Genomic DNA, 26,451 nt, shown 5'->3' on the forward strand with positions numbered 1-26,451 from the left:
ATGTATTTGTCCCCAGCAGTAATTCCTTGACATTTAAAAATATATTGAAAAATTTTTGGAAGTCTTTAATGATACTGCTTATAGAGGGATCTAGTGTATTTTTGTATATAGATTACTGTGGGTTTTTAAAAATCTGTTAAAATGGCCCCTATTATTTCCTAAATTCCCCTTTCTTTCAGTCTCTTAAGCACTTTTTTAACATACAAAGAAGGAAGAGAGGAAGGAAAGAAGGAGAAAGAAAGAAAAAGAAAGAAAAGAAAGAAAGAAAGGAAGGAAAAGAAAAGAACAAGAAGGGAAGGAGGAAGGAAGGAAAGAAAAGAGAAAGAAAGAAAGAAAGGGAAAGAAAGAAAAAAAGGAAGGAAAGTGGAAGGAAGGAAGGAATGGAGGGAGGAGGGAGGGAGGGAGGGAAAAAGGGAGGAAGGAAGGGAGGAAGAAAGGAAGGAAAATAAACAAAAAAAAGGTTGACTGATTTTACCTAACGTATCATCTTTGATCTCGCTTTTATTTTTGACTGTAGTTTTAAAGCCAGGGTTTTAGATGGGTTCAGAAACTCTTATTCCTTAAATAAAAGAATGCCTCTTCAATTATTTTATATATGTTAAATTATTCTGGCCGGGCGCGGTGGCTCACGCCTGTAATCCCAGCACTTTGGGAGGCCGAGGCGAGTGGATCACGAGGTCAGGAGATCGAGATCATCCTGGCTAACACGGTGAAACCCTGTCTCTACTAAAAATACAAAAAATTAGCCGGGCGCAGTGGCGGGCGCCTGTAGTCCCAGCTACTCGGGAGGCTGAGGCAGGAGAATGGCGTGAACCCGGGAGGCGGAGCTTGCAGTGAGCCGAGATCGCGCCACTGCACTCCAGCCTGGGCGACAGAGCAAAACTCCGTCTCAAAAAAAAAAAAAAAAAAAAATAAATAAATAAATTATTCTTAGTTCCCATGTGCTTCTTTTATGATGCTACATGAGCACAGCTGTAGACACAAGAAAAACATTCAGTTTTTTTTATTTGTAGACAGCTATGAAGCTAAAGAAGAATTTTTAGGAATTATCTCTGATCATGATCAGGTAGTGAATAAGAAAGATAGGTTTAAATATTTTCCTAGTTGCTCAAAAAGGTTTTAATCAAAGGGAAAAATTACTGGAAGAATTGTGTTTTCAACCACTTTGTATTATCTGGTTTATTTTAATAGTTTTCCTTGTACTCTATCATCTATCTATCTATCTATCTATCTATCTATCTATCTATCTATCTATGTATCTCTATATCTATCATCTATCTATCATCTATCATCTATCTATCAATCGTCTATCATCTATTTATCTATAATCTATCATCTATCTATTATCTATCTATCTATCTCTATATCTATCTATCTATCTATCTATCTATATCTATCTATCATCTATTTTTAAAGCTACACCACTGATTCTTCAGGCATGGCTTTAAAAGGTACTATTTGAAATGTATTTGTGAAAGTAAGCTGACTTAGTCAACACAACACAAGAAAATTCCATTGCTCCAATACTACCAATTCTTGCCTAAACTTATAAGTCTACTTAGCAGAGAACTGTTTTTATGGCCTTTAATATATCACTGGAAAATATCATTGCACAATTTTAATGCTTAACACTTTGTAAACAACATTTTTAATTATCTCATATTATTTACGATAGATGGCTGAAAATATCATAAATTCATGTGAATCTTTCCAAACTGTCTCATGTTATTTCAAAATTCAATAGCCCTGAATACTTGGTTAAGTTTAAAAAAATAATTCTGTATAAACTTTCCACTCCTTATTACTGTAAATTACTCTTGATGATAGTAAAAGTAATTCTTACATTTTAACAAAAGAATGAGGTTTTCAGTACAATTTTAGAGAGGTTTATGCCAAAAAATTATTATTATCCAGTGGCTGAGAGACAACTTATCTTCTATTATTTATATAAGAAAATATGTATGTATACCAGAGAGGTTATTTTCATCAAGAAGGTAATTTGTAGAAACCAACATCACGAAGGGCCAGGAATGGACTTGGGACATTTATTCATATAATTATTGTCAACAAAATTCAGAATGAAAAAGGATGTGAGCTCTAGGAGGATATGATTTTGTGTTTATTACAAACAAAAAAGAAGAACAAAGAATGAGTTCATGTCCTTTGCAGGGACATGGATGAAGCTGGACACCATCACCCTCAGCAAACTAACACAGGAGCAGAAAACCAAATACCATGTGTTCTCACTCATAAGTGGGAGATTAACAATAAGAACACATGGGCACAGGGAGGGGAACATCACACACTGGGGCCTGTTGGGGGTTGGGGGGCAAGGAGAGGGAGAGCATTAGGATAAATACCTAATGCATGCGGGACTTAAAACCTAGATGACGGCTGGGCGCGGTGGCTCACGCTTGTAATCCCAGCACTTTGGGAGGCCGAGGCGGGCGGATCGCGAGGTCAGGAGATCGAGACCACGGTGAAACCCCGTATCTACTAAAAATACAAAAAATTAGCCGGGCGTGGTGGCGGGCGCCTGTAGTCCCAGCTACTCGGAGACGCTGAGGCAGGAGAATGGCGTGAACCCGGGAGGCGGAGCTTGCAGTGAGCCGAGATTGCGCCACTGCACTCCAGCCTGGGCGACAGAGCGAGACTTCGTCTCAAAAAAAAAAAAAAAAAAAACCGAGATGACGGATTGAGAGGTGCAGCAAACCACCATGGCATATGTATACCTACGTAACAAACCTACACGTTCAGCACATGTATCCCAGAACTTCAAGTAAAATAAATAAATTAATTAAATAAACAAAAACAATGAGAGAAAGGCAAGGAACCGTACTGACTAAGCAATTCAGTAAGCCGGCAAAGGAAGATATTTAAATGATTTCTGACATTACTAAGTCACAACACTATGTGGTGATGCTTCAGCAAGTCAACACACTATAAAAGATTGGAACTCAATTCACCATAGGTCCCTCATGTTACTGAGGGTTTTGTATAGAAAGCCCTGCAGGTTCTTTTTTTGAGACATATTTTTAATGATGTTTGTAGAGCAAACAACCTTGAAAAATTAAGACGGTATCTTTTTCCAAAGCAAAGGGCCACATGTTTCTACCCAGTAAAGTAGAGAAAATGTCACTCTCCAAAACAAAGGAGAAGAGTTGCCAGAGCTCCTCTCCTATCATGTAACACACTACATGTACTGGAATCCATTAGGCCTATCTATCTGCTTTGCCCCTATGTTACTTGAAGGCAATGGGAACTGAGTCCATTCTGTTAAGCACATTGTGCTATAGTAAAAAAAGTTCCTTTCTCTGATCCAAACATCTCATGTCTTCTTTCAGCATTCATGAAATTTTGGGAGACAAATAGTTCTTGACATTGACATAAAACAACAAAATGCAACAACACTCTTTAATAATGAGTATAAGTATGTACTAAAGGTCTCCCCTAAGGTGGTTACACTGATATATGTTATGTAGGAAATTTTCTTATGAGATTTCTGTGGGAAATTCCACAGGTAGAAACAATATTCTTCCCTAATAGTAATTTCATATATTATCAGTGTATTGATTAAATGTCAGGGGCAATAAATTAGGTCTTGCCTCATGAACAATGAAACATATATAGTTAGTAGCTTCCATAACAGTGGTTTTACTTTTTTCAGAGTCAGGAAAGAGGAATGTTTCTCTCATATGTGAGCTATGTTTAAATTTTACCAAAAGACTTCATTTGTATTCAAGTATAGGTTTGAATGGTATAACCACAGCATATAGTCATGAATTCAAAGTTGTCGAAGATGAGAATATTAAATTTGAAATCCTTATCATTCTGCTCACTCTTGTGTGCTCTATTTTTCTGTGTTATCTGTGGCCCTTCTCAGGACTCTTCTGAAACCATCCCACTGGGGCTCATTTCTTATCACCTGGTATAATATACAAGTTGTAGAATTTCAACAATATTAGCCCACAGAGAGTACTGTCTTCCAAGAAATCCAACTAATATTCTAGAGAAAATATTTCTGACACATGCATGCACATATAAACACAGACACACATACACTTATTAATTGTACTGTGTGGTTCATGAAAAATGCACTTAAGATATTTCTGGTGCCAATATAACTTGTACTATGTGACACTCTACATTCTTAGTCATATGGATTGACATGTGCATAAGTGCTTTCATGTGGCTAATGATTATGAGATCCAGAATTAGAATCAAAGCTTATTCTCGCTTTAAAGTCACTATAGTCGGGCAGACATCCATAAATAAGAAAGAGATGTGGTTAAAAGGAAGGATTGAAAGATAAGTAGGCATAGGTTAGAATAGCAGGAGGAGAGAAGAAAGAAGAAAGAAACACAGTGCTCAAATCTTAGTGTTCTTCATTATTTTTGAAATACTGGTTTTAGTGATTCATATATTGATTTAAAGATAGTTGAACTTCATTCAAGGTCCCGCCAATTCAATTAAAGTAAACACATTGAAACTTTATGGCACAGCTATTATGAAATAACTAGCATATTATGAAACAGCTAGATGCAATAAATAAATTGTAAAGGAGAGAGAACTAGCATACAATGGACATGGACTATTTGCCAGGAACATTAGTATATTGTGTCATTTCTTTGCTCAAATTCAATTTTTAAGCCATTTTCCTCTTAAATGTATTGCTGTCTAATCACATTCAAAAATGACTATTTCAAAGAGAGCTTCATGTACTGAGAAGCTAAAAATTCAGGGATATGTTTAAGAATCAAGCTATGCACTTAGACAATAGGCTTACCTAAAAACACTTTTAAAAAGATCTTCTTCCACTGTTTTGCCACAGAAAAAGCAGAGAGCTAAAGATGATTTGTTGAGCAGCAAGGTCAACCTATTTGGCAGCAGAATGGATCAGAAACAAAGCTTTGATTTAGGACACTTGAATACACTGCAAAGGTTCTCAGATATGTAAGTGATGCAGGAGTCAAGAGGAGTTTGCATGAGGTTTGAAATAATCAAGCAGTATCAAGGTGGCTTTTCTTTGCATTTTAAAAATAAGAGTGTTCCCATTTCTATCAACTCAGAAGGAGACTATTATATCTGAATGGCAGTAGCGTAACACATTAGACAGAACTTGAGACATACTTCTAGGAAGATTGAGTTGGTATTATGAGCCTTGAATCACAAATGAACAGGAATCACTCTGATATTAAAAGCTCACACTTTCAAAGTAAACTGCACAATGAAAACTCCATCATGAGTTTCTCAAAAAGCTACACGACTCAAGAACCAAATAAAGGAATGAAAAATTGAATACATAAATACATGTTGAGCCATGAAAACTATATTTTAAATATATTAGTATATTTTGGTGATACAATTTGCATTTTTGTTGGGTCCAAATGGTCATCCTAATATTAAGTGTGAATTGAGAAGAAATTCCAAATACACAAATGATTTCTGCAATGAGGTGTAACTATCGTGCTACTTGTATTTTTTCTCTCTTATCTTTTTCTAATACAAAACATCATTATACGTATAATTTAAAAAAACTGAAATTTTATTGCCACTTCCTTGACCTCATATATGTATTTATAAAAGCATATGTTCTTATTGGTACGTCTTTTTGGACATTAGTGTTTGTAGTTTCATCCTGGTTTCTCTTGGATTTTTCGTTTGTAAGCACCCTTCTCTCTTCCATCACACAGACCCTATAAATACACAATAATGAATCAATTTGATCATCTATCCCTTTTTATCCTTTCCTTGGGTTTCTTGCTGGTGAGAAAAATCGCACATTGCTGATTGGTTCTACCCCTTTAATATCTTTTAAAACGTTACTTCCCTTGAGTCTTAATAGTAAACCAGTACTTCTTTCTTTTAACAGACTAACCGATTACCTTCTCTTTTACATCTTACTGGGCCTAGTATCTCTGTTAGAGTCAATTTTATGTGTCAGTTTTGCTGGTCCAGGGTACTAGATATTTAGTCAAATATTAATCTAGATGATTCTGTGAAGGTGTTTTTTTTTAATGAAATTAACATTTAAATTGGTGGACTTTGAATAAAACAGATTAGATGGGCTTCATTCAATTAGTTGGAGACCCTAATAAAACAGACATACTTCTTCCAAGCAAGAAGGTATTCTGCCAGCATACTGCCTTTGGGTTTGGAACTCTCTCTTGAGTTTCTCCAGCCTGATGGCTTAACACTGCAGATCGGACCTGCTCCTTCACGATTACATGAGTCAGTTTCTTAAAATCTCTCTCATATATCAGAAACTGACTAAGGCAATTGTGGAGATACACACACACACACACACACACACACACTTGACCATTGAGCAACACAAGTTTGAAGTTCAGGGGTCCACTTATATGTGGAAATGTTCAATAAATACAGTCATCCTTCTGTATTGGTGGGTGATACATCTGCAACCAAATGTGGATCAGAAATACACTGTTCATGGTATGTGAAACACACATATCTGGGAGATTGACTTTTGTACCTGTAGGTTCCACAGGGCCCACTGCATGACTTGAGTATGCATGGATTGTGGTATCCCTGGGGATACTAGAACCAATTCCCTGTGGATACTGAGGGAGGACTATGTATCTATATCTCTTTAGATATGGATAAATACACACATATTCTGTTTTTCTGGAGTATTTTGACTAATGTAAATTTGGTAGCAAGAGTGGTTCTAGAGGAACAGAATCTTAAGAATAAGTTTTCTTTGCTGGTTTTGGGGTTTCTGGAAGTGGCTCTTTAATATGACTAGATTTAAATACACTATTGACTCTCTTTCCAGTAGTAAAGACAGCACCAATAGTCCATGGTGTGATGGGTAACAGAGATATGCAGAAAATCACTACTGGATTCTCCTAACCAAAGTCTTGGAGGAGGGAAGCATCTGATGCTCATAATATAATATTGTTGAACATTTTTGTCAAATTAATGATGATAAATAATAATTTAATGAATAAAATGGGCTGGCTGCCTCTAACATTACTGAAAAAAAGTGAGGAAAGAAAAGGATGAGCTCAGGGATTTGAATTCCCAGCTCAAGTACCACATAAGTCACCTGTCAGTTTCTCTGTCTGCCCTGAAAAAGACCCTTATGTCTTGTAGCCACAGACGTGAGATTGTTGGAAAAAAACCCTAGACTTTCATCTTGTGAGTGGCTGAAATACAAGAAAAATTGAATTCCTAGCCTATGTGTCGCGCTGTTAAGTGAGCAAAGTAATTGTAAAGAAATGGCACATGGAAAGCTGGAATGAGCGTATGTGGGAAGACCTTGATGAAGCTGGAGACACTAAGCTCATAATTTCTGATAAGTCTTCTTAACTCCATCTTGGGACATTAACCCTGCATTGCCCAAGGAAACTATAATGGCCTCACCTGATGCTGTTACCTTGCAAGACTGCTGAGTCTTCCCAGGACCCACCTCACTGCTCTCTTTGATTCTAATTGTGTAACTAGACCCAAGTCTTTGCATGGCCCTGAAGTTGAGGTGCAAGTGTGACCCATGAGGTGGTACATTAAACACCAAAAGAACTACTTGAGTTTTCTAATTTATCCACACAGAAATCTGGGGAGTACATGTGGGAATAGATATATAGGGTATGAAATAATGGCAGAAGAAACACAAAGTTGGATTGGTGGAATTTATTGGTAGGGCTCAATAAGCAGAGACTCTGCATTTAATATTGCAGCATGGGGAGTGAGAAATAACTTGTGTTTTGTTTCTTTGGCTGAAACATGGAGCCAAAGTTTGCCCACAGTAAATGAATGTGAAATGTCAGAACTTTGGTCACTAACAATAGAAGACAAAACTCAAAGGCCTAGGGACATTGGTAATGCTAGAATGAGTTTCTTATTTAATATCTATTTATCTACACTGGGAGGGTCTAGAGGACACACCTTTCACGACCACAGACAGAAATTAGCTTGTGAGGAGAGCTCCAGCATCCCAGTGATCACTCAGCTCTCTGGGCCAGAACTTACAGTGGGAACTGTTGCTGCTGAATTGGGAAATGTAAATGCAATAGGAATCACTGGATCCTGGATGACAGGGGCCTTGTGGTAGCGATCAATGGCCAAGGTAAGGCTGGCATGTTTACCAGTAAACCACAGTCAAAAGAGCAATCAGAATGCTTTGACTTGTGGAGACTTCTGGTATTGGCTAGGGGGTCATCCTGTTCCTAGGAATGAAATAGGTAGGAAGCCTATTAAATTATTATTTGATCTGTACGAACAGAAAGGTTCTAGGTCAGGTACACAAAGTCTAACCTGAATCATAAAAACAGAGAGTCATTGCCCCTCAATCAGTCTCCAGACTTGCACCATTTTATAGACTGAAAGTCCCTTGAATGAAGGTGAGGCCGAGATCTCTTGGGGAAGGATCCCAATATGCTTATAAAATTTATACTATTAATCTTTCTTTTTAAATTTGTTTTTAAATTTTTATTTCCATAGGTTTTTGGGGGAACAGGTGGTAGTTAGTGACATGAGTAAGTTCTTTAATGGTGATTTGTGAGATTTTGGTGCACCCATTACCCAAGCAGTATACACTGAACCCAATTTGTAGTCTTTTATGCCTTACCCCCTTCCCATCTTTTCCCTTATCCCCAAAGGGACCTATCACTTTTTATCAGGGTGACTGTACTTTGGGGAAAAGGAAATAATCAGACCTTTGGGGGACTTCTGGACATTAGCTCTGAACTAACGTAAATTCTGAGACCCAAATTGTCACTGGGCCTACCAGTTAGCATAAAGACTTGAGGAGGTCAGCGGACGAATGAAGTTCAGCTCGGGTCCATCTCAGTGGAGCCAGTGGCTCCCCAACCCATTCTGTGATTACTTCCATAGTTCCAGAATGTATATTTGTATACTCAGCAGCTGGCAGAATCCCCACACTGGTTCCCTGACATGGAAGTGAGGACTGTAATTGAGGGAAAGTCCAAGAGGACGCCACTACAACTCCCTTTAGACAGAACAATAATAAAGCCAAGCAACATGACGTTCTTGGAGAAACTGCTGGGATCAGTGCCATCATAAAAGATCAAACATGAAGGGTGTTGATTCCCAACTCATCCTTATTCTACTCTCCTATTTGGTCTGTAACTAATACAGATGGATCTTGGGCATGACAGTGGATTATCATAAGCTTAGCCAGGTGGTGACTCCAACTGCAGCTGTTTTGCCAGATGTGGTTTCATTGCTTGAGGGAATCAGCACATCCCCTGGTACCTGGTATGAAGCTTTTGATAATAGCACATAAGTTTTCTCCATTCCTATTGGTAAAGACCACCATTAGCAGTTTGCTTCTGGCCGGCAAGATCAGCAATACAACTTCATTGCTCTACCTCAGGGGTATATTAACTCCTTAGTCCTATGTCATAATTCATTTCACAGGGATCTTGATTACCTTTTCTTTTACAAGACATCACACAGGTCCATTACATGGAAACATTATGCTGCTTGGATCTATTGAGCAAGAAGCAGCAACTACTCTTTATGTACTCGGTAAAACATTTATTTACAAAGGGCATGGGATATAAATCTGACAAAAATGTATTGCCATCTACCTCGGTGACATTTGTGGGAGCCTAGTACTACAGGACATGTTGAGATATCCCCGAAAAGGTGAAGCATAAGTTGTTGCATGTAGTCCCTCCTACAACCTCAGAAAAGAGACAACACTTAGTAGATCCTTTTGGATTCTGGAGGTAAAGTACTTTGCATTTAGGTGCATTACTCTGGCCCATTGACTGAGTGATGTGAAATGCTGCTAGTTTTGAGTGGGGAACAGAACAAAAAGAAGGCTCTGAGATAGATGTAGGCTGCTATGTAGACTGTTCTGTTTAGGCTATACGATCCAGCAGGTCCAGTGGGGGTTAGTAATAGTAGTGTCAGTAATAGACAGGGATGCTGTATGGCATCTTTGGTTGGTCTCATTTGATGAATTACAGCACAGGCCCTTAGGATTTGGCGACAAAGCCTTGCCTCCTCTGTGGATGCCCTCATAAGATGAAATATCCTTCAAAAGATACCCTCCTTTTTAGAAACAATGACGACCGGCCGGGTGCGGTGGTTTATGCCTGTAATCCCAGCACTTTGGGAGTCCGAGGCGGGTGGATCATGTGGTCAGGAGTTCGAGACTAGCCTGACCAACATGGAGAAAGCCCATTTCTACTAAAAATACAAAATTAGCCCAGTGTGGCGGTGTGTGCCTGTAGTCCCAGCTACTCAGGAGGCTGAGGCAGGAGAATCGCTTGAACCCGGGAAGGCGGAGGTTGCAGTGAGCCGAGATCACACCACTGCACTCCAGCCTGGGTGACAGAGTGAGACTCTGTCTCTAAATAAATAAATACATAAATAGAAAAAGAAAAAGAAAAAGAAAAAAGAAACAGCAACAACCTGCTACCGGGCCTTAGTGAGAACTGAACACTTAATCATGGCACACCAACTTCCTATGTGATCTGAGCTGCTTATCATGAACCATGTGATACTTGACCCAGCAAGCCATAAAGTTAGGTGAGCACAGCACTACCCCATTATCAAATAAAAGTGACATATATAAGATCAGGCCTCAGCAGGCCCTTGATGCACAAGTAACTGACATGAAGAAGAGACCCAAATGCCCCCATTCATGCCACACTCTCTTCTTTTTCCAAGCCTGTACCTATGGCCTCATCACGTGCTCCCTATCAGCTGAGAGAGAAAGAGAAGACTTGGGCCTGTTTTACAGATGGTTCTTCATGATAAGCAAGCACCATCTGAAATTAACAGCTGCAGTATTATAGGCTCTCTGGGACATTCCTGAAAGACAGCGGTGACTGCAAACCCTCTCAGTGGACAGAAATTTTAGCAGCGCACCTGGTTTTTCATTTGCATAGAATTAGAAATGGGCAGACATGAGATTATATATCAATTCATGGGCTGTGGCCAAGGAGCTGGCTGAATGGTCAGGGACTTGGAAGGGACATGATTGGAACATTAATGACAAAGAGTTCTGGGGAAGAGGTATAGGGATGGAGCCCTCTGAATGTGCCAAAAAATGTGAAGATATTTGTGTCCTAGGGGAATGTTTACAAAAAGGTAACATCAGCAGAGGAAGATATTAATAATCAAGTGGATAGGATAACCCATTCTGTGGATACCTGTCAGCCTCTTCCAGCAGCCACTCCTGTCATCATTCAACGTGCTCATAAATAAAAGGGCCATGTTGGCATGAAACCAACAACACACAGACTTCCACTCACCAAAGCTGACCTGGCTATAGCCACTGCTGACAGCCTAACATTTCATCAGTAGAGACCAACAGTAAATCCCCAATATGGCACCATTCCCCAAGGAAATGAACCAGCAACCTGGTGACAGGTTGATTACACTTGATCACTTTCATCATGGAAGGAGCAGCATTTTGTTCTTACTGGAACAAACACTCTGGATGCAGATTTTCCTTCCAAGCATATAATGCTTCTGCCAAAACTACCATCTGTGGACCTATAGAATGCCTTATCTACCATCCTGATCTTCCACACAGCACTGCTTCTGATCATGACACTCACTTCACAGCACATCAAGTACAGTAATGAACCCATGCTCATGGAATTCACTGGTTTTACCATGTTTCCCACCAGTCCAAAGCAGCTGGCTTGAAGGGAGAGTGAAATAGCCTTGTGAAGGCTCAGTTACAGTGCTAGGTAGGTGGCAATCCCTTGCAGGGCTGGGGCAAGGGTCTCTAGGAGGCTATAAATGCTCTGAATCAGCATCCAATATATGATACTATTTCTTTCATAGCCAGGAATCAATCTCAAGCCAGAAGTGACTGGTCTGCAATTATGAGGTAGAAATGAGTGTGACACCACTATTACTCCTGGTGACATATTAGTAAAAATTTTGCTTCTTGACCCTATGGCATGATGCTATGCAGGTCTAGAGGTCTTAGTTCCAGAAGGAGGCATGTTTCCACCAGGACACAAAAGTTCCATTCAACTGGAAGTTGAGACTGCCACCCAGCCTCTTTGAGTTCCTCATTCCCCTAAATCAACAGGTAAGGAAGGAAATTACTGTGCTGTCTGGGGTGATTGATCTTGAGTGCCAATGGGAAATTGGATTGACACTCCACAATGGATGCAAGGAAGAGTGTGTCTGTAATATTGGAGATTCCTTAGGGCACCTCTTATATTACCTTGCCCTGTGATTAAAGTCAATGGAATACTACAACAAACCAATCTAGGCAGAACTAGTAATGGTCTAGACCGGACCCTTTAGAAATTAGGGTTGTGTCTCCCCACAAGGTAAAGAGCCACTACCAGCTGAGTTGCTTGCTGACAGCAAAGGTAATACAAAATCAGTAATGGAAAAAGGCAGTTATAAATACAAGCTATGATACATGACCAGTTATGGAAATGAGGGCTATAATCATTACAAGTACTTCCTCCTTATTTTATTATAAATATGATATATTTAATATATTTTTCTTCCCTCTCCTATCCCCTTATCATGTAACACAAAATGTATTGACTTGATATCACGGTATTTAAAAATTGTTAATTTTACATCAAGTTGCGGGACATCAAGATGAGTAAACCCAAGGACTTTACATTCTTTTCTGAGAAAAAAAGTTTGTATATTTTCATTGCATGCAGGACAGTTATATCCTGCTATTAGTATGACCTTGTTATTATCTCTATTTGGTGATTAAATATGGTTTAAGGGGAAGTGGATGGATGCCAAGTTGACAAAGGGTGGACTTATAATGGTGTGATATTTGATCAATCATGATCATGGGTGTTTCTGTGTTCTTTGGATAAGACTAATATTTAAATTTGTGAACTTTGAGTAAAATAGATAAGCCTCTATTATGTGGGTGGGACACACCTAATCAGTTGAAGACCTTAACAAAACAAAGACTGATGTGACTTGAGCAAGAAGGAGTTCTTCTGGCAGACTGCCTTCAGGCTCAGAATGGCACTCTTCCCCAAGTCATCTGATTAGAGGCCCCACTGCAGATTTTGAACTTGTACCTACACAACTGCATGAACCAATTTCTTAAAAATAATTTTTTGTTCCACATGAATTTTAGCACAGTTGTTTTCTAATTCTGTGAAGAATGTCAATGGTAGTTTGATGAGAAGTGAATTGAATTTATAAATTACATTGGGCAGCCATAAAAAGAAACAAGATCATGTCTTTTGCAGGGACATGGAAGGACCTGGACGCCATTATCCTCAGCAAACTAACACAGGAACAGACAACCAAACACTACATGTTCTCATTTATAAGAGGGAGCTGAACAATGAGAACGCGTGGACACAGGGAGGGGAGCGACACACACTGCAGCCTGTCAGGGGTGGAGGGGGAGGAAGAGCATCAAGATAAATAGCTAATGCATGCAGGCCTTAATACCTAGGTGATGAATTGATAGGTGCAGCAAACCACCACAGCACATGTTTACCTATGTTAACAAACATGCAGGTCCTGCACATGTATCCTGGCATTTAAAATTAAATTAAATTTAAAAATAATAATAGTTTGCATAAAATTAAAAATAAATAATATTTTCTTTTTTTCTATTTATATGCATGTCTTGTTTGTTCTGTTTCTCTGGAGAATCCTAACTAGAATAATACCTGTAGGATTAAACTGAGAATATCAACAGGGCATTCCTCAGTCTCTTTCATCTATGCTTTTGAAATATCATCCATGAGCTGTACACATCTCTTTTTTCTTTCTTTATGCTTTAGACAAAACCATTAAAACTATTTTGACAAAAGTCACCTCTGAATCACTAGTTACCAAAACCAATGGAACATTTTAAGTCATTACTTAATTTGGCCTGTGGAGTTCAACATTTGTTGTCATTCTTTATTCTTAAAACTTTTTCCTGATTTATCTTCCATGACACTAATGCTTACCTTTTGCCTCTTACTAATTAGATCTATCTAATTTTTTTCATCTGCTTTACAATTAAAAATCAGGGTTCTCTTACATTAGCTGTAATTTTCCCTAGAGTATATTAACCACTTATGGTTTTAACTACCATCTGTATTTCAATTACTCTCTTCTGAAAACTAGATTAATGTATGTGAATATCTATGATATATTTCACCTGTGTACTTGTAAGTAACTAAGGGCATAGGATGTCCAACACCAATTATTTCATTTCTTACTTGAGTCCCAAATCTACAAGGGATACTAATAAAACAGAAGTCAGAAATCTGTGTCATTTTTTCTTCTTCCCTTTCTTTGATTCTCTGTATGCAATTACCCACTAATTTCTGCAGATTTTGCCTTCACAATATTTCTCTAATTTGTCTCATCCTTTACATTGCCATGATCAATGAATCTTGAAATTTTTCATTATCTCTTCACCTTTCAAATATTCTACTCTAATTTCCCATTTCCTTCATTGTACTTCCTACACAAGCCTATTGTAACTTTCTCCTGAAGATGCTCTCCCTATCTCTATACCTTTTTCCCCATCTTCAATGCATCCTTTAATTGGCTGTCTGATCGGTCATTCTAGAATTGCAATTCCATTAATATTAATCCCCAAACGAGGCATTTTATGGGTCTTTATACTTTTAAGAACGAATACTCTCATCTGGGTATGAGAATTGAACCTTTCCATACTTTCTGTATTTATTCACTCTAAGTTGTTGGCTTTACACTCTGACTATCTGACTTTACTGAAATATGGCTACCTAGGCTCACCGTGAAGTTTCAAGCCTCAGGGCTTACAAAAACTTTTCCCCATACTACCACTTCTAGAAAAATTAAATCATCCTTCAAGACTCATCTCAGGTACCTCCTCATTTGTGATGATTTTCTTGAATTCCTCCATTTTCTGGACAGAGTCATAGACATTTCCTAACAGTGTTTCTATTATAGCACTTTTTTAAAGGTGTTTAGGCTTTTATTATTATTATTATTATACTTTAAGTTCTAGGGTACATGTGCACAATGTGTAGGTTTGTTACATATGTATACATGTGCCATGTTGGTGTGCTGCACCCATTAACTAGTCATTTACATTAGGTATATCTCCTAATGCTATCCCTCCCCCCTCCCCCTACCCCATGACAGGCCCAGTGTGTGATGTCCCCCTTCCTTTGTCCAAATGTTCTCATTGTTTAATTCCCACCTATTATTATAGCACTTTTAATAGAGTATTGAAATGATTGTTAGCACTTAAGAGACTGGCAAGGTAATAAACCATGATATTTTCTGGTGCAATGGAGCTGGCCTACCTGGTTGACATGTTAGCTTAAGCATCCACTGGGTGTTGAGATATGGGGAAGTCATTTAACTTTTCTGTGCCTCAGTTCTCTGATATGTAAAATAGCACTAATAAGAAGATCAGTCATAGGGCTCTTTTGCAGATATGTAAGTATATGTCTGTAAAGCAATTACAATTGTGCCCAAAGGAAGCACTCAATAAAGTTTAACTTTTATAATTGTAATCTAGAGACCTTCATAGTTACATTTATTCCTACAGGCTTAATACAGTCTCAGTTGTAATGCATTCTTCATCAAAAATAGGTTAAATAAATGGATGTCTCTGAAACTAGGGTTTATATATGTTTTACTTCTTTATTTTTTGCCCTTTTAAACAGTTTAAAGAATTGTTGCTAACTGGGATTTATCTGAAATGACAACTCAATTTCCTAAATTATTCTTCGGGGATAAAAGAGGCAGCATTTCCTGGATACATAACTTGGAGGCTATGAAAAAAGTTAGTACCACACAGATACAGGCTTGCAATTATCCATGTTGGTATAAGCATAAATCATGTTGGTGTGTGTATGCACACTTGTGCACATGTATATATATGTCTGTAATAATGCAAGTGCTTTGCTTGTGGTTAGTTTGAACAACTGGTAACATATGAAGTACAAATTTTTGCAGATAAAGTTAATTTATTTCTTACTGTACAGTATGAAAACATACGTATCTAGGTAATGTATTAAATTCACAATGTGTATTTGAGGAAAGCTTTACCTCTGTATACCCTTGTGATTTATTTGTATAGAAAGTAAAGTAACATTTGCTACAAGTAATAACACAGTTTGTGCTTTCTTGCAAGGATATCAACATGAACATCTGATTCTTTAAATACAATGGTGTTGAAGCTAATGTCACCCAAGTCACTCAGTTGCCTCTACAAATTTCTACATGAATATATTATTTTAGATTTGAATGTAAGAAAACCAATTGGTCCCTAAAAATGTGGAGTTGACAATGGGAACTATACAAATTAATGATTTCCATATATGCCCTTTCTACCAAGAACCAGAAAGTCATATTAGAGGCTAAAGATAGTACAGTTGATCTTAGAACAATGTAAGTTTGAACTGCATAGGTTTACTTTATGTGGATTTTCTTCCATTTTTGTCACCTCTGAGACAGCGAGAACATCCTTCTTCTCTTCTTCCTCCTCCTCAGCCTATGCAATGTGAAGATGATGAGGATAAACAGAACAGAGCCCTCAGAAATAATGCTGCCTATCTACAACTATCTGATCTTTGACAAACCCCACAAAAACAAGAAATGGGGAAAGGATTCCCTATTTAATAAATGGTGCTGGGAAAACTGGCTAGCCATATGTAGAAAGCTGAAACTGGTTCCCTTCCTTACAACTTATACGAAAATTAATTCAAGATGGATTAAAGACTTAAATGTTAGACCTAAAACCATAAAAACCCTAGAAGAAAACCTAGGCAATACCATTCAGGACATAGGCATGGGCAAGGACTTCATGTCTAAAACACCAAAAGCAATGGCAACAAAATCCAAAATTGACAAATGGGATCTAGTTAAACTAAAGAGCTTCTGCACAGCAAAAGAAACTACCATCAGAGTGAACAGACAACCTATAGAATGGGAGAAAATTTTTGCAATCTACTTATCTGACAAAGGGTTAATATCCAGAATCTATAATGAACTCAAACAAATTTACTAGAAAAAAACAAACAACCCCATCAAAAAGTGGGTGAAGGATATGAACAGACACTTCTCAAAAGAAGACATTTATGCAGCCAAAAGACACGTGGAAAAATGCTCATCATCACTGGCCATCAGAGAAATGTAAATCAAAACCCCAATGAGATACCATCTCACACCAGTTAGAATGATCATTAAAACATCAGGAAACAACAGGTGCTAGAGAGGATGTGGAGAAATAGGAACACTTTTATACTGTTGGTGGAACTGTAAACTAGTTCAACCACTGTGGAAGTCAGTGTGGCGATTCCTCAGGGATCTAGAACTAGAAATACCATTTGACCCAGCCATCCCATTACTGGTTATATACCCAAAGGATTATAAAACATGGTGCTATAAAGACACATGCACACGTATGTTTATTGTGGCACTATTCACAATAGCAAAGACTTGGAACTGACCCAAATGTCCAACAATGATAGACTGGATTAAGAAAATGTGGCACATATACACCATGGAATACTACGCAGCCATAAAAATGATGAGTTCATGTCCTTTGTAGGGACATGGATGAAGCTGGAAACCATCATTCTCAGGACACTATCACAAGGACAAAAAACGAAACACCGCATGTTTTCACTCATAGGTGGGAATTGAACAATGAGAACACATGGACACAGGAAGGGGAACATCACACACTGGGGCCTGTTGTGAGGTGGGGGGTGGGGGGAGGGATAGCATTAGGAGATATACCTAATGTTAAATGAGTTAATGGGTGCAGCACACCAACATGGCACATGTATACATATGTAACATACCGGCGCGTTGTGCACATGTACCCTAAAACTTAAAGTATAAAAAAAAAAAAAAAACTTTATGATGACCCACTTCCACTTAATGAATGGTAAATGTATTTGACTTCCTTCTGATTTTCTTTATGACATTTTTTCTCTAGATTCCTTTATTGTAAGAATATAGTCTATAATACATATATACATATATAAACATAACATGTTTATGTTATATGTATTCTAACATATAATTATGTTTTAATTGACTAGGCTATCAGTAAAGCCTTGGGTCAACAGCAGGCTATGAGTAGTTAAGTTTTGGGGGAGTCAAAAGTTACACTTGGATTTTCAACTGTGCTGGGGAGAAGTCAGTTCCCCTAACCACCCAAGTTGTCCAACGGTGAACTGCAGACAACTGACAATTTTCCTAGGCATTTTTGCATTAGCCCTTTTCCTTTGCTCTGAGTTCTATATTATTTATAATACTTTCCTTTTCTATGAGTAATCTCAAAGTCTTTCTGGAATGAGTGGAAATATAAATATATTTATATGTTTATACATACATATATAATGGATTAAATTGGTCCGCATGTTATCATATTTCTATTCTCAAATCTAGAAGCATCAAGACAGAGTTAATTAAAATTTAATTAGTTTCCTGATGGAAAAGAAGTCTTGGCATCCACTCTTTCATCTGCATTAGAAATGTACATTGCTTGAGAACCATGAGTGTTTATTACCCATTATCAGTGTGGAGCCATGTACCAGTGGAAATAATGCTGATTAAATGTAATAATAGGTTAGATGTTAGACTTAACTCCTTTTTAATTATATTTATAAATACTAGTTCTTCTTGTAAATAAACTTTTTGAATTCTACACTGTTATAGCAATTATAAAAGTGGAATTTCAGAGTATCAAGCAAAAACTTGTATATACAATCCCATGGACTATTTCGGGAGATGAAATACTACCACTATCTAGGTTCTAATAAATGTCAGGTTTTTTTTTAACCTACTTTCAACTTTATTACCTCCAATTCTGGAAATTGAGGTCTATCGATCTTCTCTAATCAAAAACAGAGAATTTGTCAGGAACCTCAATATGATGTATAGCTCCTGTCATAAACAGAGTTGAAATAACTGATACCTACGTTGCAGAGTTTTAGACTATGTTACCCTTCCATTTGTCTTGGATTTCAAAATTCCATTCTTAAATTAAATCAAAAGAAACAAGTGTAGGAGAACCACATGAAATTATCTTACCATAGAAATGTTAGTGATTGTTATATTCCACGATCATATATGAGGAATTATACAAGCAGAAGCTTTAGGCAGTAACCTTCGGGGACTTCCATATTTTGGAGTGACTTCCTCAAAATTTTCCAAGACCTTTTATGTGACTAAGGCTATTTGTGGGCAGCAATGTGATCTGAGAAGGGCATTCTGGTCTAGGCTGGAACTGTTTGGGTCTCAGTGTCCATTTATCATTTGGGGCTCACTTTGACGTTCTACTCAACCTACAGGTTCATAAGTGCCTTGTGGATCTTTAGGGATTGCACTATGGGGTTGTCCCAGTGCCACTTGAACAGCCCCTGACTCCTGGTAGGCAGCCTGTAAAGGAGATAGTTCATAGTTCTTGCTTAATGGAAGTGTGTGTGTGTGTGTGTGTATTTGTAAGATCATTGAGATTGGATGACCAGAATGGTATTTATGGACTGATTTGATTTGGGGTGACCCAATTTTTAAACGTAGATAGGTGCCCTGCAAAAATCACTTGCCTGGGACCACATATGCCTTAGTGGAAACTCTGGTTATATGTCCCTTTCAACAAAGATTCTATTTAAAGACCTTTTCCACTGTATCATTTAATATCCTTTAAATACATTTCCACAAGGTAATTTATTTTAAATGTGGTAGAAATAATTCAGATCTTAAATGAATATTCTTCCTTTGACCTAATATTGGAATCATACAACCTATTATATATCTCTTTAGCTTATGTTTTCAGAAAGCTCAAGGGATTTGCTGCTCAAGAGTCATGATCTTCTATATCCATTTCCAAACATTCTTCCTATGATGGTTTTCCATTTATCACTTTGGATTTATCTTAAACTCTCCTCAAGCATCTTTTTTTTTATTAAAACCCATGGCAATATCTTTTACGAAATTTAAAAAGAATTCACAAAATCAAAATAAAATATAATACTTATTTTTGGGGAAAATATTTTTGGTGTGGTGGACAAGTTATACTGTTCTAGATATGGGTGAAAAAATTTTATGAAAAAAAAAAGCAGTAAAACCTAACTGTCCTGAAACAGTTGCTACCAAGTATTTTGTGAAAAAAATTAAATTTCCATAAAGTTGCAATAAGATTTTTAAGTTGTATGCTCTGTTGATGTGTACATATTTGGGTTCCAAAATTTATTACTTCAGCCATAAATACACTTATAAATATCTGCTGAAAATATAGAAATTATTTATAAAGCTTAAGCAGGCCAAATCGAATACTTCAGAACCACAATCCAAACAGCATGTCATATTTTAACAGGAAAGGAGAAGAAATACATCCTTGTCATTAAAGAACACCAAGATCAGTTTAGATTATTTATGCCTGGTGATTCTTCTCTGTGTCTCTTATTGCTAAATATCTCCAATTTGGCTGTGAGCAATAAAAATGATATAACTATACTGATACTATAGTTCTAACTATGGTTATAATTATGCTTAATAACATTTTCATATTTTAACTTCATGTCTTCAGCAAAGAATGTCAAAAATTGAATGAAATATATACTATTTTCATTAAAATAATCAGGAAGAATTAAAGCAAAGAGGGTTTAAATGATATTCTGTAGCTTACCCGGGCCATCGAGTCAGGAAGATAAACCAGGTCTCTTGGATTTCAATTCCAGTGTTCTAGCCACTGGTTTGTTCAACTCCTGTGCAAAACATCCATACAAAATACACAATGCATATTCCCCCTTCCTATCAAGTGGTTGTCAAAAGAAACACGCCATTACCTTTCCCACATACTGAGGCTCGGAGCCCATGTATTCTTCCAGCACAAAAAATTGATTCCATACCCAGCCACGTTTAACACGTTGGAAATGTGACCGTTGTCCTGGCAGATGGATAACATTTTCTCTTGGCTCTGTGGCTAAAGTCTGCTGTGGCTGTGGTTGTAGTGGTGTTAGGAGACCTCCATCAAACAGAACCCAGAGAAGCAGGGATAAACAGTTCCTTGTAAGCATTGGCAAAGGCTTTCCTACAGCAGAGTAATAAAAACTCCAACACTTAAAGTAGAATTGTGGAATCCAGGTTTGAGGTGTCTATGGCCTCCACCACTTAGCTTCTTGTTTTATAGCAGAAATGATGATGCAGGCATTAATCCTTTTGATGAAAAGGCTTCTGCTGTATTATATTCCATCTAAAGGGGCCTATGAAATAGATTAACAAAGATACATTAAATTACTAAGATTGCATGATGATATGCATCACAACTCTCATATCTGCCAACATTTAAGGAAACCGAGAAGAAAGTATAAAAGAATTATATTAGTAAATGGTCACCACTATTCAACATTTTAACTTGGATAAATTATCTGAATATTTTACAGACTTGAGAAAATATTAGTTACAATGAAGCAAAAGGTGCATTATAAACAGAAATGATATTTTCAAAAAATTGGCAAATCATTTTAAGGAGAAAAATACAGACGGCTATTTTAAAGTGAGCTGTTAAGTTAGAGTAGGATCTTGCAACTTCAGCATTATTGACATCTTAGGGTTGATAATTCATTATTGCTGGGGAGCTATTTTGTGCATTTTAAGATTTCTAGTAGCACTTTTTTCTTCTACTTAATAGATGACAGTAGCACCCCTTCCCATATCTGGTTTGTGACAAGAAGAATCTCCAGACATTGCCACATATCCCATAGGGGAACAAAAAATGCCAAAATTAAGAACCACAATGTAGAGAATCAAGAAGACACAATTTTTAAAAAGCAAAAAGTTCCTGAAGTTAGAGAATCGAAAGATACAGACGATCTAAAGAACAAGATAAATTATTAAATGTAAAAGCGAATGATCTTACTAAAATGTAAATGATGGATACAATGTTATAAGTCTTTATAAATTTAAATTTTCTTTAAAAATGTTTCTCTAGCCTGGATATACCAGAAACCTTGACAATGTGAGTATTACTTTATAGACGTTGTGCAGCTCAGAGAAAAGCTGGATCCCTACCAGATGCACAGCTTTTACTCTGCGTTTAGGTAAAATGACCTTTGAGCTTTTTCTTGTAACAAGTATTTTTAAATTCACTTATCTAATATTCATTGAGTGTCTATAATACACTGTCTTTAATTATGTGGTAGATAAAAAAACAGACACAATCTTTGCCTCTCTAAAATCACAAACAAAAAATAGTCAAATAAATAACTGAGGGCAGATTTTGCGAATGGAAAAAAAAATAAAAAAGCAAACAAGAATATCCTGAGGGTAAAACCCAAGTTAGCAAAAGCCTGTTGTAGGTGATAATTGCACTGAGGTCTAAAGGAATAAAAGCATTCCTATATTTTCTAAGCAGGGATGATGAAATGTGGCTCTAGAACAAGGATGATTTTATGCATTTGGCACTAGGGTCACAGTGCTTCGAGCATATAAGGTTTCCAAGGGCCAAAGTGTTGGAAGCCAGAAAATATACATAATGCTTCCAAAACAAGAGAACTAAAATCAAAATCAATGCATGTTTAATTAAATGTCTATAAAACATGGCGTTTTTGTCAATTAGTCAGCTGCAATTCAGAACAATGTGTATTCACTTATGTGTAATGTAATAAAAACGTTTAATGAGTTCTTTATAAATATTGAAATTTAAACATTAAATGTGGAAGTAGTAATTCACCATACTTGAGATAAGATGCGAGCTGGGGAGTATCCAAAAGTTATACTCTGAGAGTATTTTATAGGGCAAACCTAAAAATAAAATAAAAATAAAACCAGATATATTTTTTTCTTCTTTATAAGAGTGTAACTGTATCTGTTAGACATTGACAAAACCATAAGTTGTCTTTTTTTGCATCTTTTCATTCTGACAAAATAATATTTATAAAAAGTTAAGTTAGATCTGCCTTGTCCAGTATGGAAACCTCTAGTCATATGTGCCTTTTTAGTTAAAAATTGGCAATTTGGGATCATGATGTGCTCTACTTTTAAATTATATGTTGAATTTCAAAGACAGTACAAAAAATAAGAAGATATCATATCTTTTTTATTACTTGACATGATATTTTGGATATGTTAGGATAAATACACATTATTAAAATTAATTTTGCTTTTTTTTTTTTTTTTATGGAGTCTTGCTCTGTCTCCCAGGCTAGAGTGCAGTGGCATAATCTCAGCTCATTGCGATCTCCACCTCCTGGGTTCAAGCGATTCTTCTGCCTCAGCCTCCTGAGTAGCTGGGACTATAGACGCCTGCCACCACACCTGGCTACTTTTTTTGTATTTTTAGTAGAGACGGGGTTTCACCGTGTTGGCCAGGATGATCTCGATCTCCTGACCTCATGATCCACCTGCCTCGGCCTCCCAAAATGCTGGGATTACAGGCGTGAGCCACCTCGCTCGGCCTCTTTCCAATTTTTTAATGTGCTTGCTAGAAAATTAAAATTTGATATACAACTCACATTTACATTTTGAATTATTTTCAATTGGACAGCACTGATTTAGATAATACAGTTTGAATCACAAACTGTGATTTCTATTTAAGCAATTTATTCTTAACATTTAAAGTAAAATATCTAACATGAACTGCGTCATATTTGTGGTAAAAATATGTTAGAAAATCAGAGAACCTTTTGCATCTATTTCCATAACGTGTAAGCATGGTAATGTATTTTTTCTCATTTATTTTTAAGTTTAAATTGCTAGGGTTAAACTCCAAGGTGTATTAATTTCTTGAATTTTTTGTTTCTTCCATGTTTCATCCCATACTCATACCAATCCTATTCCAAGCATATCAGTTCAGATTGGGAGAGAAATATAAGGAGAAAAGTGGGTGACAGAAACTCTGACTTCCCAAATGTATTCTAGAATATGCCATTAGGTTGCATTTCTGCCTTCCTGTTCTCTTAAACCTTCTCTTTCACTATTTTGGGGATGTGAAGTATCAACACTCAGACCTTAGAGAACACTGACATCTAAGGTCATCTCTCAAGACAAGTGTCTTTTTATTGTACATTAGAGATTTTTGAGGTTGGACATATGACGACATTCACCATCATTGCTGCCAGTCTGGCCCAAATTCTCCTTTTCCCTTAGAAGTCAAAGGTGTCTAAAATCTGAGCTGTGGCTCCCTACCAGAGTAATCTTGTAGAAGTTTTCATCCACTCACATCACTTTCCATCTGTCGGTTGTGCTAGAATATGTGTCTATAGTGTGGAGAAATTAGTGAACAAATGATTGGTAATTAGAGAGAAACATAAATTTAACATGCAAAGTGCAGTAAGTCCCCATTTATTCGTGAAGAATATGTTCCAAAACCCCCAGGAAATTCCTGAAACCAAGGATAGCACCGAAGCTGTTATCTTTCAGTCAGAACACATCTCTGTTTATGTCTTCCCTCCACAAATTTCACACTTTTTCCATCTTAACTAAGCACATATCATGGGACTGTAACTTTTGAAGTTTTGGGAGGTGGGACAGCAAAACTAGAAGGGATTTCTTTTTCATTCTTCACAATTTCATGGAGAAGTTTATCCTTACCATAGCAACCTCAGCATATGATTTATTTTCTTTCCTTATTAAGTAGAAAACTTTCACCTTTTCACATAAAGGGCACACTTTATGGCTTCTCTTTGGCATATCCAAGTTGCCAGCATCACTATTCTTGCACTTTGGGGCCATTATTAAGTAACCTAAGGCTTTCTTGAACATAAGCACTCGATACTGTGACAGTTAGTCTGCTAACCAAGAAGGCTAAGTGACTCATGGGTAGGGAGTGTCTACCTCTTGAACCCGCTGCACAAAAAGACAATACACATTCCAGGTGGGACAGAAGTATATGTTGCAAAATTTCATCATGCTACTCTAAATGGTGCACAGTTTAAACCTTATAAATAGTTTATTTCTGTAGGTTTCTATTTAATATTTTTGGACTGCAGTTGATCACTGGTTACTGAAACAATGGAAAATGACGCAGGATAAAGGGTGACTACTGTCTGTTGTTTCATAAGCCAATTCACCAACACAAACAGTTTGCACCAGGAAACAACAGCAGCTAAATGCAAACTATGGTAATAAAGCTGAAGTTAACTGGAGCCACAGAGGAGTGCAATGTAGAACATGATGCCCATTTCCCTCAGGCCCACATTCTGTTCTTGCTTTGGCTCTTGTTGGACACAAATTCTATCATACTGTGCTGTGTTTCTTCCAGATTTTTATGCATTTCTGTCTCAAAGTAGGCTGAACTTTACTTGTATCCATGTTATCAAATTACCTTCTTTTTTAAGAGTAGAATTTTATGTTTACTAGATATTTATTTAGCAATAGTTTATTTTTGCTGATATTTTCATTGAGATGGTGATTGCTAGTGGTGATTGCATAAGTTTTGGGGATCTGCACATATCTTTCTTTTTCTATGAGCCCTGTTATTTTAATATGAATTTTGCAGAATGCAAAGCTTTTAAAAAACTTGCATATCACACTTAGCAGAAGCACCTGTAATTAAAAACATAAAACTTTCTCCTTGCACATATTAAAATCCAGAACTTTAATATGACATGTATGAATTTAACAAGGCCTGCATAATCAACCTCTGCATGCTCAACCCTTGCCATTCTCTTCCTTTCCTGAGTCCAAATTCCTTAGTTTTAATTTATATTAATAACAGTAATAACAGTAATTTATATTAGAAGTTTACTTATGTGATTATTTGTTTACTCTTTTCTGAGTGGAGTGGTGGAGTAAAGAGAAGCTAGAGAGGAGTAATGGTGCCTATTTTATCAGCCATTCTGTTTCTGGGGTCTACATTATTACCTGGCAAATGGTAGGCACCAAGTACAACTTTGTTAAGTTTGAATGAATTGAGTTTGAATTCATTGAATGGTAATAGCTAACCTTTATTGAAAACTTACAACATTCTACATAGTGTTGTATGTTCTATGCCTATATAACAGCCCTGTAAAGGAGGTGGTATTATTACACCCATTTGACAGAAGAAATGGAGGAACAGAGATGTTAAATAACTTGACCATGATCTATATATTAGTACATAGCAGGTAGGCTTGAATCTGGGCAGTCTGACTACAGAGCTCATACTCTTGGATCCTCTACTGTGTTGCCCCTCTGTTAATAGATGTAAAAATACACAAAACCTCAGGGGTTTCCAATCCTAGTAAAAGAAGGAATATGTGCCCGCAAACTTGAGTTTCAAGTTATTTTTCAAAACCTAAGCAGGTATTTCAATACTGGGCAGCTTAAGCTTTCAGACTCATTTAGCTCTTTTGTAAAATTAGGAGATTTAAGCTATCAGGTCAATATAGTTCCTCTGAAGTCCAGAGATCCAAGACTCCCAGCTTTCCACCCACAAAGATCTGTGAAGGACATAATTTTAGGCAGAGGTAGGAAATAATAGACACGGTCAGTGTTCTCACATGATTGCATAGTGACTGAAAATTCAGAAAGTGCTCCAACAGCCCATCAGGTCGCCAGGTTGAG

General features: G+C 37.1%; 1 protein-coding gene across 2 annotated transcripts in view; it reads right to left on the bottom strand.

The window, feature by feature from the left end:
- Positions 1–26,451, bottom strand: part of CDH12 (cadherin 12) — a 1,061,064-nt gene that overhangs the window by 299,660 nt on the left and 734,953 nt on the right. For both annotated transcript variants that reach the window (XM_032135477.2, XM_032135479.2), the window contains one exon: positions 20,754–21,170. In XM_032135477.2, coding sequence (XP_031991368.1) covers positions 20,754–20,984 — 231 coding nt within the window. In that variant the 5' untranslated portion in view covers positions 20,985–21,170. The remainder of the gene's footprint in view (positions 1–20,753; positions 21,171–26,451) is intronic.

The sequence above is a fragment of the Hylobates moloch genome, unplaced genomic scaffold (genome assembly GCF_009828535.3).
Source record: "Hylobates moloch isolate HMO894 unplaced genomic scaffold, HMol_V3 SCAFFOLD_17, whole genome shotgun sequence".
In the NCBI taxonomy this organism is placed as follows: Eukaryota; Metazoa; Chordata; class Mammalia; order Primates; family Hylobatidae; genus Hylobates; species Hylobates moloch.